This window comes from Leopardus geoffroyi, chromosome C1 (assembly GCF_018350155.1).
Source record: "Leopardus geoffroyi isolate Oge1 chromosome C1, O.geoffroyi_Oge1_pat1.0, whole genome shotgun sequence".
NCBI classification, from domain to species: domain Eukaryota; kingdom Metazoa; phylum Chordata; class Mammalia; order Carnivora; family Felidae; genus Leopardus; species Leopardus geoffroyi.
Window position 1 is genome coordinate 8,991,835 of NC_059328.1, and position 18,935 is coordinate 9,010,769.

The 18,935-nt window shown below is 56.9% G+C and overlaps 1 protein-coding gene across 2 annotated transcripts in view; it reads left to right on the forward strand.

Annotated features, from left to right (window-relative positions):
• Nucleotides 1–17,979, forward strand: part of TNFRSF1B (TNF receptor superfamily member 1B) — a 33,309-nt gene extending 15,330 nt beyond the window's left edge. The window contains exons 2-10 of one of the 2 annotated variants that reach the window (XM_045475673.1): nucleotides 1,531–1,630; nucleotides 3,000–3,128; nucleotides 3,793–3,942; nucleotides 4,400–4,493; nucleotides 4,901–5,139; nucleotides 5,677–5,758; nucleotides 6,711–6,745; nucleotides 12,715–12,922; nucleotides 16,000–16,268. In XM_045475673.1, the coding sequence (XP_045331629.1) occupies nucleotides 1,531–1,630; nucleotides 3,000–3,128; nucleotides 3,793–3,942; nucleotides 4,400–4,493; nucleotides 4,901–5,139; nucleotides 5,677–5,758; nucleotides 6,711–6,745; nucleotides 12,715–12,922; nucleotides 16,000–16,147 (1,185 nt within the window). In that variant the 3' untranslated portion in view covers nucleotides 16,148–16,268. Of the gene's footprint in view, nucleotides 1–1,530; nucleotides 1,631–2,999; nucleotides 3,129–3,792; nucleotides 3,943–4,399; nucleotides 4,494–4,900; nucleotides 5,140–5,676; nucleotides 5,759–6,710; nucleotides 6,746–12,714; nucleotides 12,923–15,999 lie in introns of both variants that reach the window. The other variant, XM_045475672.1, reaches the window with a different exon arrangement.
• Nucleotides 17,980–18,935: the final 956 nt, after the last annotated feature.

An 18,935-nucleotide genomic window follows, 5' to 3' on the forward strand; every position in this document is an offset into this window, starting at 1 on the left:
GATTGGACCCCTTGAGGAAAGATGTCATGAAGCCCACGGCTTAGATTAGTGACCCCTGAACACCTGCTATGTGCCAGGCCCTGGGGTCATAGCAAAGAGTTACCCCCGACCCCGGGCTTGGAGGGCACCCGTCTTGGGTAGGGGTTGGCATAGCCCTGCGTGCCAGGCGCCCTGGGGGAAGGGGTCGGGATGTTGGGTCCCAGTGACTATTCAGGGTGGGGTGCGTGCGGGGAAGCCTTCAGGGGGAGCCTGCTGAGAAGAGAGAAACGGATTTTTGTCAGAGGAAGCCTGGAGCTAGACCAGGTGCAGAAGGCACTTTGGGCAAAGGCGTGGGGACAGGAAGAGCCACAGATTGCTCTGTAGCAGGGAGCCCGGGCCCCGGGGGGGGGGGTCCTACCCCACCCCTGCCCCCTCCCATGGCTTCCAGTTGTTGGCACTCAGCCGTGTGCCGCCAGGGTGGGTCTGGGGCTGCTCCCCGGGGCTGCTCATCCCCCATGTAGGACCCGGCCAAGAGTCTGGCTTCCCCAGGCTCTGCCAGTCGTGCCTCCGCCCCCAACCCCGGGCGGTGCTGTGGAGGGAGCAGGGGAGGGCCACCTGCAGCCCGATCCCTGGGGGGTGGGGGGGTGGGCAGGGCTCTGTCAGTCCCACTTGGAGGCCGGAGCCCTTACCAGGCAGCACCCAGGGCAGCTGGGGGATGGATGCCCTGCTGGGAAAAGGGGCTCTGAGTGGAGAGCAGCAGCACCTGCTCACTAGATCACCCGGCGCCCCATAGGTGCTCGACGCATGGTAACTTGTCATTGTTGGTCATCGACAACCATTCACCTACTGAGCCCCAACCCTGCGAGCATCCCGTGCTGGAGGCTGAGGGTCTAGAGATGATGAGGCCGTTGTTTCTGTCCCCTGCATTGCAGACACTTATGGGTTGTGTGTGTGTGTGTGTGTGTGTGTGTGTGTGTGTGCGCGCGTGCACACCCACGTGGCAGGACAAGTAGGTACCCCCGTTTCAGCACAATGAGCTGGCTGTTAGAAGGGGCCCTATCCAGTGTTCCGAGAGAGCCCAGAGGAGGAGGAATCGGACACAGCCTGGGGGAGTCAGGGAGGGCTTCTCGGAGGAGGCAGCCTTCAGCCAGGAGCATGAAGGGGTGATTCCCAGGTGCAGGAAGGAATAGGAGGAATCCTAGGCAGAGGGCCCTCTTGTGCTGGGCACTGTGGTTCTCTGTGACTTAGGCCACTGGCTTTGGTGCCTCACATCCGCCCCCCAGGAGTGGTAGGGGCTAGCCCCGTGCTCCGGCCAGCTGGCTCAGTGCCCCCGCCTACAGACGTGAGTGTGCTACACTGAGGGAAGAAGAGGCAGTGAGAGAAGGCGAAAACTGTCCTACCTTCCCCTCAAAGGGAGAAGTCCCCACGTCAGTAGAGCCGCAACAGGGAGAGGGCCAAACACCTGCAGGCCACAGGATGTGGATATGGGTGTTAAGTATGACAGTCCAGGGGTGGCCATGCTGATGGCTGTCCTTCCCTTCCCTCTTCCAGGTTGCATTACTCCCCTACGTTCCGGAGCCTGGAAGCTCATGCCAACCGACAGAATACTTCGATGAGAGGACCCAGATGTGCTGTAGCAAGTGTCAGCCTGGTAAGCAAGGGGTGGCCACTGGGGTCCTGACCCACTGGAGAGGGTGTGTGGCGGGCGGTGGGGCGGGGGAGGGGGGCTTGGAGTGGGGTAGGGTCACGGTGCTCAATTCTTACCGCATTCCTTCTAGTTCCATGAATTGGCCCCATGCTGCCTCCTGCTTCAGGGCCTTTGCACATGTTGTTCCCTCTTCCTGGCAGAATTCCCAGCTTCCTTTCTCTGCTTAGCATCTGCTAAGTGTCAGGTGCTGTTCTAAGTGGTGGGAATACAACAGAGAGCAGGGCAGAGAACAGGGCAGAGAAAATCCTCACCCTCATGGATTTTGCATCTGATAGAGGCACAGACAAACCAACAGAGGAAACAGATATGTGGTCCCATCAGAGGGTAAATGCTGTGAAGAAAACAAGGCAGGGTAAAGTCAGTGGAGACAGATGGACTAGGCCTGCTGTTTTATATGGAGTGGTCAGGGAGTCTGACACCCTCTCTGAAGAGCTGACACTTGGACAGAGGCATGCAGGAGGTGAAGGAGTGAGTTGTCCAAATGTACAGGAAACAGCCTGTTGGGTTGGGGAAATAGCAAGTGCAAAGGTCCTGAGGTAGGAGCCTGTTTGGTGAACTTGAGGAACAGTGAGGCCAGTGTGTGGCCCAGAGTGAGTGAGTTGGCAGGAGCCATGGTGAGGAGTTTAGATTTTATTCTGCGGAAGCTAGGGAGCCATTGGAGGGCCCCTGAGCCATTAGCCTGAGGTGTGGGCAGGCACATGTGTACCTGTCACCACCCACAGCCATTTTAAGAGACCTCACAAGTGACTCTTTTTCTGTTAATTGGCAGGGTCCCCGTAAGAAGTTACTGGATTAGCACAGCAGTGAAGATGGCAGGATAGGGCTCAAGGCTCAAGAGAGAAGCTCCTTAATGGTTTGCTTTGATGTTGTCCTATCTTCTGGCATCCCTTCTCTCTAGGCCCACAAGTCCCATGTCCTCATCCTTGGTAGGAGACCAGGGACTACATTTGTACTGTTCGCTCACTGCTAGTTCACACCCACAGGTAAAGAGAATTGTTGCTATTGAGAAGAAAGGAGCTCGAAAACCAGTTCTCACTAAAGTGTGATTGACCAGTAACAGGCAGTCCCATTGGCGGAATCCCAGGCATCTGGAAAGAGCAGAGGGAAAAGTATTTTATGAGCATCAGGGGTTTGGAGATGGAGTGACAGCTGGGACCTGCAAGATGTTGGATGACTCGGTGAAGGACTTGGAACCCTTTCAAAGAGCCTTCCCAGCCAGGCTTTAAGACGCTGGGTCTCTGGGGAACGGTGGGTGAGCCCGGGGCCCTGGCAGAGCTCCCACCCCACTGACCTCTGGCCCCTGCTTTCTCAGGCTACCATGCACAGTCGTTGTGCACCGAGACCTCAAATACCGTGTGTGCCCGCTGCGAGGACAGCACGTACACCAAGCTCTGGAACTGGGTGCACGAGTGCTTGAGCTGTGACTCCCGCTGCACCTCTGGTGAGTGGGTTCAGAGCCGGGGCTGGGCCCTGACACCTTCCCCCGGCTGTTGTGCAGCCCAGCCCCTTTGACTGAAAGTTGGCTAGGATTACCCCAGGCCAGGTGTTTTCGTGCTCCGGAGCCTGGGGCTGTATGGGTGCAGCCCTTCCCTGTTTACCAACTGCATTTTTTTTTTTTTTAAGTTTAGTTATTTATTTTGAGAGAGACAGGGACAGTGTGAGTGGGGGAGGCACAGAGAGAGAGGGAGTCAGAGCATCCCCAGTGATCTCCACGCTGTCAGCGTGCAGCCCGACATGGGGCTCGAACGCACGAAACCATGATGAGATCGTGATCCAAGCCGAAACCGAGAGTCGGATGCTTAACCCACCCAGGTGCCCCATCAACGGCATTTTCATCTTCTGTCTCACCAAATCCCCTTTCACGGCCCCATGGGCAGGCAGGCCAAGGGCAGCCATGAGAGAACTGTGCCCGCGAGACCGCGGGCCTTGGCACTGCGTGGCCAGTGTTCTTTTTGCCCCGCGCTGGGGCGTGGGGCGGTCCACCAGCCTGCTGGAGACCAGAGCTCTCTGTGGGTGGCGGGTTGGCTGGGCGACGGGGTGGGCACGGTGGTGGGCAGGGCCGGCGGAGGCGGTAATAACCCTGGGTTGCCCTCTCGCTCTCGTAGACCAAGTGGAGACTCAGGCCTGCACTCCGGAACAGAACCGCGTCTGCACCTGCAGGCCGGGCTGGTACTGCACGTTGAAGAGGCAGAAAGGGTGTCGGCTGTGTGCACCCCTGCACAGGTGCCGCCCGGGCTTCGGCGTGGCCAGGCCAGGTATGGGGCTGGAGCCAGTGGGCCTCGGGGACCCCGCCGGGCCTCTCCTTCATGGGCACCAACCCATCAGCTCAGCCCGGGAACGTCAGCAGTGGTGGCCAGCTGCCCGCCATTTCCCCCTACCTCCTTTCCTCCGGCATGCCAGATTAGACTCCTACTGTGCACTAGGCCCTGGGGATCCAGAGATGGGTCAGCTGAAGCCCAGGGTTACTGGAAAATCGGGTGGTGCCACGGAAGATGAACCCACATGACCCCGGAGACCAGGAAGTTACTAGATTTGGGTTAACCGTCAACCTCGGCCCAGTGGGCACGTGCACACACACTTGTGTGTTGTAAGGGATGGAGGTGAAGACGGAGGTCCGTAGGCCCCTCAGACTTCCCCCGGGACTCTTGTGCCAAGGCCCAGTCGTTCTGCTAAGTATTTGAGTTGGCGACGGGTTCCAATTTTTCCTCGAAGGAACTGCAACGTCAAACGTGGTGTGCGCTCCCTGTGGCCCAGGGACGTTCTCCGACACAACGTCGTCCACAGATGCCTGCAGGCCCCACCGGATGTGAGTGGCTGGGTCGTTTGGTTCTGGAGGAGCAGGGAGGGCGGTCCCTGGGCGACCGTGGGGTCTAGAGCACAGACTGGCCATGCCATGGTGCCTGAAATCCCCGCATTCATTCCCTCGGGTGGAGGCATTGCCAAACCCCTGTTCAGCTCCTGGGTGGGTTTATCCTACAGTGGGTGGGTGGGGCCCAGCACAGACAGCAGGTGAGTGGCATCCTTGCCCTGGCAGTCAGCACGGGGGGGGGGGGGGGGGCATGGGGAGAGGTGGGGAGGGGACAGACAGGAGCGGTTCTGAGGGGTCGTGTGGCACGAATACTCTCTCCTCCCTCCTGGCTCCCATGAGTGAGCCCAGCCACGCTGAGTCCTCAGGCCTCTGTTGTGCCCTGACCAAGCCTCCTCCTCCCTCAGCTGTGGCTCAGTGGCCATCCCTGGCAATGCAACCATGGATGCCGTCTGCGCATCTGTGCCTCCTACCCTGAGGATGGCCCCACGCCCAGCCCCCACGTCCCAGCCAGCGTCTACACTATCCCAGCAAGTGGAGCCGACTCCAGGCCCTCGCACGGCCCCTAGCACCTCCCTTCTGTTCGTGATGGTCCCAACCCCCCCAGCTGAAGGGCTCAGCACGGGCGACATCTCTCTCCTCATTGGTAAGTCCCAGGAGGGCTCCTTCAGCCTCCCTGCGTCCCTTCCCCTGTTCGAGCTCCGAGTCTCTCTGAGAGCCCCCTGCAGGCTGCACCCTTTGCTCTGCTCTGGGAGGCGAGCGATGAGGCTTGTCTTCTTCCACGACCTGGTGCTGTCACGAAGAACTGCCCGGGTGGGAGAGGCAGGGTCCGCGTTTTATCTGCAGGCAGAGGTGGTTTCCTGGTTGCCGTCTCTGATGAACTCATTAGCCGCTGGGGTGGGCCAGGTCACCCCATGGGCTTCCCTTCTGGGATTAGGACTACCTCAAGGCCAGAGGTCTCAAACTGGTGACCCTGGGGCTGGATGTGGCCAATAGACATGTCTTGTTTGGTCAGATTTTTTGGTTATTTGTCTTGTGATTAAATTTGAGAGTCTCTGGACGGGGCTTGCCCCTCCTGTGACATCCCAGACGTGTTTGGTCACTGACTTAGCTGCCTGGCTCCCTGGTATGTTTGAGTTTGCTTTCTGTAGTTGTTTGGAGCTTTTCTTTTTTGTCCTTCTAGGACTGATTGTGGCTGTGACAACCTTGGGTCTGGTGATCATAGGGCTGGTGAAATGTGTCATTATGACCCAGAAAAAAAGTAAGTTTTCATTCCTTTTTCTTTCATGCATTCATTCTTTCATTCATTCATCCGTTTCTTCAGGACACATTCATTCATTCATTCATTCATTCATCCATTTGTTCAGGACAGATTCATAATTCATTCATTCAAGCATTTGTTCAGGACACATTCATTCATTCATTCATTCATTCATTCATTCATTCATCCGTTTGTTTAGGAAGCTTTTCTGGGGTGCCTCCGGTCAGTCCAGTGCTGGGCATAGCTTTGTGGGTCAGACAGCTGGATAGGGCAGCCCCTGTTCTGTAGGAGCTCAGAGCCTGGGGTAGAAGGCAGTGCCACTAACTTACCTACTAAAGAGGCAAGATGTGGGGCACCTGGGTGGCTCAGTCGGTTTAGCGTCTGACTTTGGCTCAGGTCATGATCTCATGGTTTGTGAGTTCGAGCCCTTCATCAGGCTCTGTGCTGACAGTGCAGAGCCCGTCTCTGGATCCTCTGTCTCCCTCTCTCTCTGCCCCTCCCCGGCTTGTGTTCTCCCTCCCTCCCTCTCTCTCAAAAATAAACTTAAAAAAAAAAAAAAACACCTTTAAAGAAGGCAAGATGCCACAGAGCTGTCCAAGGGGGTGGGAGTCTAGGATTGTGTCTGGAAATCCCGGGGGAGTCAGGCCTTCTGGAGCAGGTGGCATCTGAGCTGAGTCAGATTTCCACGGGCAGACGTGTGTAGGAAAGAAAAGGCACGCTGAGGAGAAGGCACGGTGTGAGCACATAGGGGGATGCCAGAGAATGGTTGAGCGTGGCAGAGGGGGTGGGACACGGTCGGGCCGTCTGGGGAGTTGGGGAGGGCAACTGTGCACAGCCGCCAGGGCCGGGCCTGCTCTGGCTGGTTCCGCTTGGGCCCCATGCTGCCCTCCTAGTTAGAGCAGGTGTGGCCTGAGGAAGCCATGCTCCCTGACTTGTCGCCTCTCTCTTCTTTGCAGAGAAGCCCTTCTGTCTACAAGGAGAAGCCAAAGTGGTGAGTACCCCCTCTGCCCTCCCCCTCCTCCTCCTCGCCAGTCTCCTTACTGGTGGGCCATGTCGTGCCCACGGGCACTGGTGCATTCTGGGGGTTGGTCTGTCCGGTGTCTGGGGGTGCGCAGCCCTGGGAGGCCGAGGAAGGGCCAGCCGGTGTCTGTCGCTGGGGGTTAGGCAGCCCTCCGTGGGCTCAGAGAGGCTGCGAGTGTGAAGGGCACCATCAGAGCACAGGGTGCTGGCGGTGTCAGCGGCAGGCACGTGGTCACGGACGCATAGTGTGACGGCGGGCAGATGTGAAATGGCGCATGACTCCGTGTCCTCGCCGTCAGAAGGAAACAATGTCTGCTCAGCCCAGCCTGCAGGGCAGTGCCATTCGCTCAGCGGCAACAGTTGGCGGGCTGTCCGTGACCTTCACAGAGTGCCTCCCCGTGGAGCCGCGCTGGGGTACCCTGGTTTTCCAAAGAGGGCCTGGCGTCGTCTCTGGGGTTGAGGTAGAGGCGGGAGTTTGGGTCCCAGACCCTGGGCCCTGCTCTCCACTTCGATCAAAGCAGCTCACCTTTGATCCTTTTTAAAAAAAATGTTTTTTCACGTGTATTTATTTTTGACACGGAGACAGAGTGTGAGTGGGGAGGGGCAGAGAGAGACACACACACACACACACACACACACACACACACACACACAGAAGCCGAAGCTGGCTCCAGGCTCTGAGCCATCAGCGCACAGCCCCACGTGGGGCTCAAACTCACGGACTGTGAGATCGTGATCTGAGCCAAAGTCAGACGCTTAACTGACTGAGCCACCCAGGTGCCCCCGATTCTTTCTTTCTTTCTTTCTTTCTTTCTTTCTTTCTTTCTTTCTTTCTTTCTTTCTTTCTTTCTTTCTTTCTTTCTTTCTTTCTTTCTTCCTTTCTTTCTTTTTCTTCCTTCCTTTCTTTCTCTCTCTCTTTCTTTCTTTCTTTCTTTTTTCTTCCTTCTTTTCTTTCTTTCTTTCCCTTCCTTCCTTCCTTCCTTCCTTCCTTCCTTCCTTCCTTTTTCTTTCTTCCTTCCTTTCTCTTTCTTTCTTTCTTTTATAAATTAGGGTGCGTGAGGGACTTTTGTTAGAGACAGACCACTGACACAGTAGTTCATCAGTTTCTTATCAGGAAGACCTTTGCCTGAAAGTGACCGAAAACTTAAGGATGACTTAAAACAAAGGGGCTTTTCTTGCATCCCAGAGTCGGGGGTGCTGACAGCTGCTGGAACAGTTGGGTTGCATCCTGTGAGGTCGGCAGGACCCCAGGCTCCGCCACCTTCAGCCTGTTGGCCTTTGTTCTCTTGCTTGTGGCCTTATATCATAAGATAGTGGGCCCCACTTTGTATGTGGCCTCCAGGTTTGAGGCAGGAAAAAGACGGGAAAGAGAGTGGCCAGGCCATCGATGATGCCTTTTATCAGGAAATCAGACGCTGATAGCCCTGAGTGGGCTTCTCCTTCCCTCTCATTGGCCAGAGTGGTGTCGTGGGGACCACCCTTAGTTGCAAGGGGGGGCTAGAAAAGGGGGCGCTTTGCTTTCCCAGCCTCTGTGGTGGAGGAGGGGAGGGACAGGACTTGGAAATGGGTGCGGGGTGAGCTAGGACACAGTGTTTGCTGCAACCCCATGCCTGGTAGGCAGGGCAGAATTTTTACCCACTTTACAGATGGGGAAACAGAGTCTGAGGCTCTCCCTCCATGTCCCCTGTCCTGCTGGGGCAAGGTTTCTTGACTTCAGCAATTTTGATATCTGGGGCCAGATCATTGTTTGTCACGGGGGGCTGTCCCCTGCATTGGAGGCTGTTTGGCAAGATCACCGGCCCCTCCACCAGATGCCGGGAGCACCGTTTCTCAGGACCAGCAACCGAAAATGCCTCCAGATACTGCAAAATGTCCCCTGGAGGAAGGACAGACTTGCCCCTGATGGAGAACTGCTGTGCCAGGGAAGAAGCTCAGCCCTTGGTGGCCCAGTGCCCAGGGTTTACACAGGGAGTTGGACTTGGTAGGGACTGGAGACTGATCTCCCCTCGGGCAAGAGAAGAGGTGCAGAGAGGGAAAGCGGCTTGTCCCAGGCCACACAGCAGTGTATCTCTGGACCCCTGGCCCAGTGCTCTTTGACCTGCCCTGCAGTATTTCAGCAGATGCACATTCTGGTTTGGAGGTTCAAACCGTTTCTCCTTCCTCCAGCGTGCAAATGCCACTCCTTCCTTTTTCTCTGGCTTCAGGTCAGCGATGCTGACAGCTGCTGCCGGGTGGCACTGAGAGCCAGCACACCCAGCAGCCTCACTACCACATTCTGTCTCCCCACCCAGGGTTTCCCAATACTCAGTGCGCTGAGGGTGTCTCGGGTGTGGCCCCAGCAGCCTCTAACTTCCCCTTTCCGTTCACCGAGTTTCGTGTTCACTGAGTGTAGCCCAATTATCTGCAGAGTGTGGTTGAGTATCGCGCCCAGTGGTGTGCTGGGAATCGGCTCTCTGGGCAGGAAAAAAAACAAAAAAACCCAAAAACCCGAGCTCGAATTTGCGGTGTTTGCTCCCACCATGGCCGGTCTCAAGCTGCCAGGAGCTTGCTGAGTGTGCAGCTGGGAGGAAGCGTGTGAGCCTGCTGCTCCTGAGCCCCATGCCAGGCCTTTTGCCTGTCCCCTGCCACCGAACCCTCATGCACCCCTGTGAGGCAAGCACTAGAACCAGATCCATTGTGCAGATGAGGACCCTGAGACCGAGCGAGGCTCAGTTACCCATGTTAGGCTTAGACCACTAGGTAAGGGGCATAGCCCGGGTTCGAGACCCAGTCTGAATCTGCAGGCTTTGCCCTTATCCCCCAGCAGGGCCTGAGCTCACGGGGTGGGCGTCTTCCTAGATGCCCTCCAGTGCCCAGGCTACCGCCCCTGCCCCTGCCATGCTTAGCCTGCGCCCACTCAGCTGGTGGGCAGAAGCCCCTGCTGAGAGGCCACCGGGTCATGCTCCAGACCTGGGCCGCTGGGGTTGGGAGGGGGGAGACCCAGCACCTCCCACCCCTCCTGCTGCAGGAGTAACTCCAACGCATGGCCGGACGGTGGCCTCCCTTTGTTTGGACAAGGCCAGCATACCCACGTATGTGAGCTCACCCACAGTCAGTCACCCCACGGACACACTCACATGTGGGCTCATGTTTAACAACGAGAGTGAGCACCTGGGAGGTGCCGAGCGTGTGTGCTCGTGCATTGCTTCGTCTCACAGCCGTGCTGACACCCAGACAGCATGATTATTGCCCCGGTTTTTATTTGGGAAATAAAATTTGGACTCAGAGAAGTTAAGTGACTTTCCCTAGGTCACACAGCTAATGAGAGTGGCCAGAGACACAAGCCTCTCTTCACCACCCCCAGCACGTGCCCTCACACGTGCTCCTACACTCACAGACAAGCGTGTGTGATGTTTTACCTCCTCCCCCCCACACACACCTGTGCATACAGAGGTGTGAGCCTCGTGAGCGCACGCACACACACACACACACACACACAGGCAGACGTGGAAGGACCTGGCTGGTGACTCTGCCAGAGCCCCTGCCTCTGGCCATGTTGGGGGCTGGGCGTGCTGGGGGCTAGCGGGCTGGAATCCTGGTTTTTGAGTGAGCTTCCTCCATACTCCCCCTCACTGGGGCCCCAGCCCAAGGAACAGGACTCAAGGATGCATCTGCCCCACTCAGAGCCTGCCTGAACTTTGCAACTTGTGGCTTTGAGAGAAGGAGGCAGATCGTGACCTTTGGGGGTTCCTGCTCTGCCCAGCCCCAGCCACAAGTAGAGCAGCAGGAGACTGGCTCCCAAAAGCCCCTTCTTTGGGGTTTTAAGGAATGACATTTGGGTGCCCCTCTTGTCCCTCCTTCCCCTGCCTGTCCAAGCGCAGAGCAAGGGTAGGAGTGCAGTCCAGTAGCCTAGATCAGACCACCTGGGCAAAGGTCCAGCCTGAACTTGAGATGCCCTCCATCCCTCCAAAGCCCGGGGCCGTGAACCAGGGAGGCAGGACGCAGTGGGAAGCCAGCATCTCTGCTACACGGATCTGGGCTCATTCCGCCTCCACCACAGACCAGACCGGCTGTGATACTGAGCCAGGGACTCACCCTCTCTAGGACTCTGTGGCCTCAAGGGACAGCTTGCAAAGAAGATCCTTCCGTCCTGATGACAGAAGCAGGCTCAGCTGTGGGAGAGGCCGTAGCCTTGGTGGGCGGGGCAGGGGCTGGGTGGCCGTAGTGATTGGCCAGAGAGTGGACTGCTCAGAGAGCGCTTGTGATTGGAGGCCAAGGGGTGTCAGCCTTTCCTGGGGAGTGGGACCCGACATGCCTCCACCCCTATGGCAAAGGCCTTCCCTCTTACCTTACTAGGCCATGTCCCACCAGCCCTTCCCTTGCTTTGGTCCTCATTCCCCCCGGGACCCTCTCATCCTGCACTGGTCCAGGGGCCAAGGGCAGCAAGTGAGAACGTGGCCCCTGCTGTCTCCTTTCTTTCTGGGAGCTGGCAATCACCTGGGACCCCGAGGCAAAGGCTTGGGTGCCTATTCAGCTGGTGTGGGCAGGCGACAGGCTCTGAGTGGAGTTTCTGGGTGCTCCCCAAGCAGGGATGCGTGGAAACTGGCACCTTGTCTTGGGCCTCCAGACCTTGAAAACCCAGACACTTGGGAAAGCTGTCAAGGGTTTTAGCCCACCTTACCATGTCCTAATTGTGTGACCTCAGGCAAATAACTCAACCTGTCGGTTGCTACATCTGCAAACGCTGGGCTGTTAGAAGTATCAATATAGTGTTTTAGAAGGACTTCGGCTCAGTGCTTGGCACTGAATGGCAGATATCAGCTAATACCTTATTATTATTGTCGGTGTTAGTTATGTTCTTCTGTGGGGAAAACTTAGGAGTTAGTCACAGAGCAGGCTCGGGGAATAGAATCTGGAAAGGGTTCCTGACCCAGCGTGGCCCAGGGCTCTAAATAAAAGGGCTGTCTACTCTGGAATGATGGATTGAATACAAGGGCCAGTGAACGTTTTCCGTGAAGGGCCAGACAGTAAATATTTTAGGCTTTTTGGTCGTACGGTCTCTGTTACAGCTACTGAAACCTGGCTTGGTAGCAAGGAAGCCGCCACAGAGTTGTACATCAACCAACGAGAGTGGCCGTATTGCAATACAGTTGCATTTATGGGCGCTAAAACGTAAAGGGCACGTAATTTTGCGTGTCACAAAATATTCTCTGCACACTTTTTTCAATCATTTAAAAAATGTAAAAACCCTTCTGGGCTCACAGGCTGTCTGTACAAAAACAGTAGCCAGATTTGACTCATGGTATCAGTTTACCCCCACCCCCACCCCCCACCCCCCGCCTGATTTAACAAACCCTTGTGTGGAGCTTCACGTTGTAACAGGCCCTGTCCTGAGCACCTTACAAATATCCAGCCATTGAATCTTCGTGACAGCCCTGGGAGGTCGGCTTATAACTCCCCCTTGATATATGAAAGAAAGGAGGCACAGAGAGGTTAAGTAACTTGTCCAAGGGCACACAGCCAATAAGTGGTGGAGTCATGATTTTGTACCCACGTGGGTGTGGTTCCGTGCTCTTGGCCGCCAGGCTGGACCACATCACCCTGTGCTGTTGGGGTGACCTTAGGAAAGCCACTCTCCTCCGGGCCTCTGTTTCCTTATGCGAAATGAGGATGGAAATCTTGCCCCACCTCCAGGACTGTTTGGTGAGTAGTCCCACCCTCTTAGGGCTCCCGCTCCAACGGAGCAGCCAAATGCTAATCACAGAAATCACGCAGAATCCCGCATCCCGAAAGCGAAAGCGCCGTGTGTGGAAAGCAGGTGCAGGTGTGGGCAGAAGCGCTGTGTAAACTGTGAAGGTGCTGAGGCCACGGGGGTGCAGAAGGGTGCACGGGTGTGAGAAGGGAGGGGAAGACGAGCCGGCTGATGGGCTGACCGCTCTCGCTCCTCTCCTGCCTGTCCAGCCTCACCTGCCTGCGGACAAGGCCCGAGGTGCCCCCGGCCCCGAGCAGCAGCACCTGCTGACCACAGCGCCCAGCTCCAGCAGCAGCTCCCTGGAGAGCTCAGGCAGCGCCGCCGACGGGAGGGCGCCCACCGGGACCCGGCTGCCCGCGCCAGGCACGGAGAAGGCCGCCGGGTCTGGGGAGGCCTGGGCCAGCTCCAGCAACTCAGGTAGGATGGGGGAGCCCATCTGGCTTCACCCCCCCGCGTCGTGGCTCTTCCTGGTTTCTGGCTTAGCCAGCCCCTCCGGGGCCTCCCCCGTAGGGCCAGGCCTGAGCTCCTAGCAGGGCATTGGAATGACCTCGTGACTAGCCGGGGCTCGCCCCCCAGCCTCTTCTCCCCGTCAGATGCAGCACTGGGCCACAAACCTCTCGCGTTTCTCTGAACCTGCCAAATCTCTCCCACCTCTGCCCACGTGAGTTCTTCTGCCAGGAGCACCCTCCCTTCTAGACAACCCCAGCTTATTCTTCGAGTCCCCGATAGCCAGGAAGGGAGTTTCCCTGCCTGGTATTATAATACATAAATATGTAACATAATATTATATATTGATATATTTTCACACAATTATTACATATTGTATAATGCGTATCGCATAGTATATATTATTAGATAACATGTAGTATTATAGTGTTATATTCAGACCTATTATATTTTACTGAGGCCCAGAGAGGTTGAAGAGCTTGTTCAGGGCCACACAGCTAGTATACGGAAGAGCCAGGAATACCCCCTGGGCTTCCAGGCTCCAGAGCCCTGGGGTGGAACTCTGGATGAATAAATGGTGTCTTTAGGGCTCCGCTCACTGTGGGCCATTGCCCAGTCCTTTGGACCTGAAGCGTCAGGACTGTGGAGACTTTGTGGGTGCTGGAGAAGCCCAGGCCCCATTTACACAGGATACATTTTGCCCTGGACCCGGTCTGTGACAGGGGTCCAGAAAGCCTGGGGCTTCCTTGGTGTATTTTGTAGCGACAGGCAAAGCCCACTGGCCTGCGTCTGTCCTTCTCGCCCTGGCTGGCGGGAGGTCAAGGAATGACAGTGCGCTCGGGTCCTTCCCGGATGCCCTCCTGACCGCTCCGGTGCCGTGAGGATCCGAACAGGCTCCTTAACCCTGCCTCAGTTTCCTCACCCGGAGATGAGCCCAGCATCCCCTTGGCAGGGCTGCAACATCTCTTCCTACCTGATTGTGGGACAGCTCCCTCCATCAGAACTGCTCCCGCCCCGGCTGCCCCCTGCACGGAGGCGCCCCCACCGCCGTGTTCCCCTCACCAGTGCGATGTCTTGTCAGCGCCCCCACCCAGCCCGAGAGCTCCCCAAAGAAGAGACAGCCCGTGGTCCTAAACTTTTGTTGAATGAGGGAACGGAACTCCAAATACAAACCCCCGGTCTTTGTCCAACTCTTGGCTTCATCTTTCTGATTTCCTGGTGACACCTCTCCTGCAGTCATCCTGGCCCCTTGACCATGTCTGCCCACCCCTTCTCCCTCCTCCTCCTCCTCCTCCTCCTCCTCTTCCTCTTCCTCCTCCTCCTCCTTCTCTTCCCCCTCCTCCTCCTCCTTCTCTTCCCCCTCCTCCTCCTCCTTCTCTTCCCCCTCCTCCTCCTCCTTCTCTTCCCCCTCCTCCTCCTCCTTCTCTTCCTCCTCCTCCTCCTTCTCTTCCCCCTCCTCCTCCTCCTTCTCTTCCTCCTCCTCTTCCCCCTCCTCCTCCTTCTCTTTCTCCTCCTCCTCCTTCTCTTCCTCCTCCTCCTTCTCTTCCCCCTCCTCCTTCTCCTCCTCCTTCTCCTCCTCCTCCTCCTCCTCCTCCTTCTCCTCCTTCTCCTTCTCCTCCTCTTCCTCCTCCTCCTCCTCCTCCTTCTCTTCCCCCTCCTCCTTCTCCTCCTCCTCCTCCTCTTTCTCTTCCTCCTCCTCCTCCTCTTTCTCTTCCTCCTCCTCCTCCTCCTCCTCCTCCTCCTCCTCCTTTTCCTCCTTCTCCTCCTCCTTTTCCTCCTTCTCCTCAGCCTCCTTTTTAATGTTTATTTATTTATTTTGGGGGGGGCGGGGCAGAGAGAGAGGGAGTCTGCCCACCCCTCCTACACCCTGCCACTTCTCTGTTCCCTACCCGACTCTCTGGTGTCACCCGCACTCTCCCCTTCTCTCCTCCCACCCAGTCACCTCTCTCTCCTGTGGAACGTGTGGCTGTGCCCCCTTGTAGTCCCCCACCCACCCCTGCAATGTCTCATTCACCATGTGCAAAGGCCACAGTGACTGGGTGACATTTGGGTGCTATGGAGGCTCAGGGTGGAAATTTCCTTGAGGCCCCATGAGTTCAGCCCTCCCTCCCCTGGCCTGTCTGGGGCTGTTCTGAACAGAGCAGCTCACTGGCCCCATCCTCCTTCCAGGCTTCCCTGGAGTTGGAAGCAAATGTCCGTCCGGCCCTCCCCACGCACCCCAGACAGCACACGTGTTTGGGGACTTGGCAGGTCCCTGCAGGAAAAACAGGGACAGCTCTCACTCTTGGAGGGGTTATCCCGTGTCCCCTCTCAGCTCATCCAGCCTTCAGTCCCTCACCAACTAGCTGGGAAACTCAGATGCCCCCAGGGCTGGGCGAGCAGGTGGGCCGGAAAGTAGGCAGATATCCTGGCCTCAGTGGTGAGGACAAACCACCCCTACCGCATTCTGGAATCCCAGGTTTAGGAAATCACAGAGGCAGGCCTACACGGAGGAGAAAGATTTGGGGCAAAAGAAACTATCAGGCTTAGTGTTTCCTCTCCACAAAGGAGCAATTTCCAAACCCTTTGATGTTTTTTTCATGTTACACAGATAAGGGGCCAATGACAGAAGGCTGTCGCCTTTCCAGAGTTGGTTTGGTCAGGACTGTGGAGGCTTCCCGCACTTACGGGAAAGTAACTCACCCTGGTCGCTTGATCGCTGTTCTGTCCCGTGTACTTCCTGCCCCTGCTCACCTCTCTGAATCTCTGTGGGGGCATGTTTTGTTCCTGGAGCACCTTCCCCTGCTTTGTGAACTGGCTCCTCCCACCTACAGGGTGAGTTGGGCCGGGAATTACTTGGCAGAGGAGGACACTGGAAATGCAGGCAATGAAGGTTGAGTTGCCCAAGGTCACATGGCGGAGCTGGGCTAGAACCCTGGCCTCTAGGCTCTTCGCCCGGTGCTCTTGACCCTCTTGTCTTAATCTGTCTCTTGGGCAGGGGACAGACTGCGAAGACATCCCCCTGCAGACCCCTGACTCGCTGCCCTCCCCCATCTTGTGTTCAACAGAGCCTTCCTCTGGCAGCCATGGGACCCAGGTCAACGTCACATGCATCGTGAATGTGTGCAGCGCCTCCGACCATGGCTCTCAGTGCGCCTCCCAGGCCAGCTACACGATGGGGGACGTGGATGCCAGCTCCTCCGGCTCCCCAAATGACGAGCAGGTCCCCTTCTCCAAGGAAGAATGCCCTTTTCAGTCTCAGCCAGGGGCCCCGGAGACTCTGCTGGAGAACCCAGAGGAGAAGCCCCTGCCCCTTGGTGTGCCTGATGCTGGGATGAAGCCCAGTTAGCCAGACTGGCTGGCATGAGTTGTGTCACGGCCGAGGTGGCTGTTCCCTAGTCCTTCTGGGCCCCCACCCCCCAGGACTCTGGCTCTTTCTGGGCCAAATTCCTTTAGTGGTCTTCGCAGCCTCAGCCTTCCTCTCACCTGCTGGCAGAAGGGTGAGGCAGGGAGAATCGTGGAAACCCGTCCTGCACGGTGTGCTTCCTTCTAGAAGGCTGGCTGACATGCACGTGCTGGGCAGCCTGGGGCCGGCGCCTGCCTCTCTGAGAGCTGTCCTCCAGCTGGCCCTGTGAATTGGGCTTCTGGAGCCCTTATTTTGTTTTTTATCCTTGGACGCCTCCCAGCTCTGGCTTCCTGGGAGGCCCCAGCATCCCGGGGAAGAGGGACTCTGTGTGAGTCATCCACGGAGAAGGGGCAGTGCTTTAGCCCGAAATGCTGAGACTGCAGGGTGCTCCCAGCGGGGGCGGGGAGGGGGATGTCATCGATCAGATGGTTCTAGTCAGGAGGGGGCGGCCACCCCTGATGGGGACAGGGGTCCCCCAGTTACCTTGCACCACCTCCAAATCTATTCCTGCCAGCTTCACCTCTTGAACAATGGTGTGAAAATGAGACACCCTGAGGGCCCAGCCCAGCAACCTGCACGAATATTGTAGCTTGGACAAGATGGCAGACCTCTAACCGAAACATGGGGCAATTAAAAACCAAAACAAAAACCCACCACGCATGCAAACAAGCCAACAAAACGACAAAGCCGAACTCGAGAGTTTGCTGTTCTCTGCTTTTGACCTTCAACTCCCGATTTACCTATAGCTCCGGTGCAAGGCCACACCTCCTATCAGGGAATTTCAGGAACTGGAGATGACTGAGGCTCCCCGCAGCCATCTCTCTCCTCCTACCTCAGCCTGGACCTTCCTCTGCCTCCCTGGGAGGTACTTTTCCTCCCCTTACCCCCTTCACTGTTCCTGGAGTCCCAGGCCCCAGGGAAACCCACGGGGCCACTTGGGTATTGTGCCTGCCATGATCTCAAATGGATGTGAGATGCTGAGAGCCAGTTTTGTGTGTGTATGTGTCTGTCTGTCTGTCCGTCTGTGTCATGTGCTGTTGGCCTGTGTAACCATGTTGTTGGGCTGAATGTCCTGCCTGAAGCAGCTCAAACCAACAATTTTGTCAAAGGATTCTTTTCCATTAAAAAGTCAGTCCACTTCCCCCAGACACATGCCCCAGAGCCCCGCAGAGCGTGGACATGTGTGGCCTTGACTGGATTCTGGAAGGAAGACGGGACTCCTGGAGAAGCCAGTTGGGGCCCAGGGACTTGGATCCCTTGTTGAAAAATTCCACTGTACTTGAACTTGGCAGCTGAACTTTTGGAAGGTAGGAGAGTCCAGTCATTACCATCAAGAGAAAGTAACAGCTTCCCAGAAAATCCGGATTCCCCTAGAGTCAGGATATTCTACTGCCTGGACTGGCCAGGGTCTCTGCCCACATTGGACGCCGTGTGGCAATGGAGCGTGTCTGCCCCCTGGTGGACCATCCTGGGAGGGCCTCAGGCCTCACTGCCATTTCCTGGGGAAGCTCTGAATTGGAAGGAGACCTCTCTGCGTGTGACCTCAGTTCCCAGGCTTGTGTGGATCCCAAGACAAGAGTTTGCACCGTATGCTGGACAGCGTTCCTGCTTGGAAATAAACCTTTTGTTTGTTACGCATTGACTCCTGGCTCTGGCTTCGGGTCTGAGCTGGGGTCTGTCCGTGGTCCTACTTGCCCGCCACCAGCGCGTAGGGGGAGACATTGCCTTGGCCACTGCGCTGACAGGACCTGAGAAGCACCCCTAGAAGCATAGCTGTCCTTGCTGAGAGCCTGGCTGCTCTCTCAGGCTCCGAATCACTCAGCTGGCCTCTGAATATGCCCTCATCACATGCCCTGTCGCCTCAGTGTCCTTAGCCTGCTCTTGGGGTTAACTGGGGTCGCTGCAGATCTTCTTGTCCACATGCAGCCCCCCTGCTCACTTAAGGGAGTAAGGTTCTGGCCTCCAGGAGGCCCCAGTGTGGTGACATCTATGGGGCCCGCCACAGGGTGCTCAGATGAGCTTGGGGACAGGGGAGGTGCAGCTCAGAGAACCGCCACGGGAGGGTTCTGGAGGTGACCTTTGATCTGTTTCTGAGGTGTGAGCCGTTTTCCAGAACAAAGGGTGGGGAGGAGGTTGCAGGCACATGGAAAGGCCAGGAGGGGAGGGAGACCCAGGCCCTTGAATTCCTTAATCCGACCTCTAGATCACTCACCCTTTTTCCTGGGCCACTGTCACTCCCTCAGCACTACCCTCTTCTTTCTTGGTGATTTCCTGGGACTCCTCTCCTCCCGCAGCCCCGCCCTCTACCCTATCCCTACCCTAGAGCAGGCTCGGCAAAGTCCACGTGGTAAATATTTTCCACTTGGGGGCTCTTACGGTTTCGGCCACAACCACTCAATTGTGCTGCTGAAGTGAGAGAGCAGACACAGCACATTCACAAATGAGGGTCCATGGCGTCCACACCATCAGGGAACCCCCCGCTTCTCAGCAGGCACCTCGAGGTGTCCTACAGAACGGACTGCCTTCTGGAGGCACAGGGTCCCACAGGGTAAGGGCTCAGTCCCACAAGCCCACGACCACTTCAGACACCAGTCACAG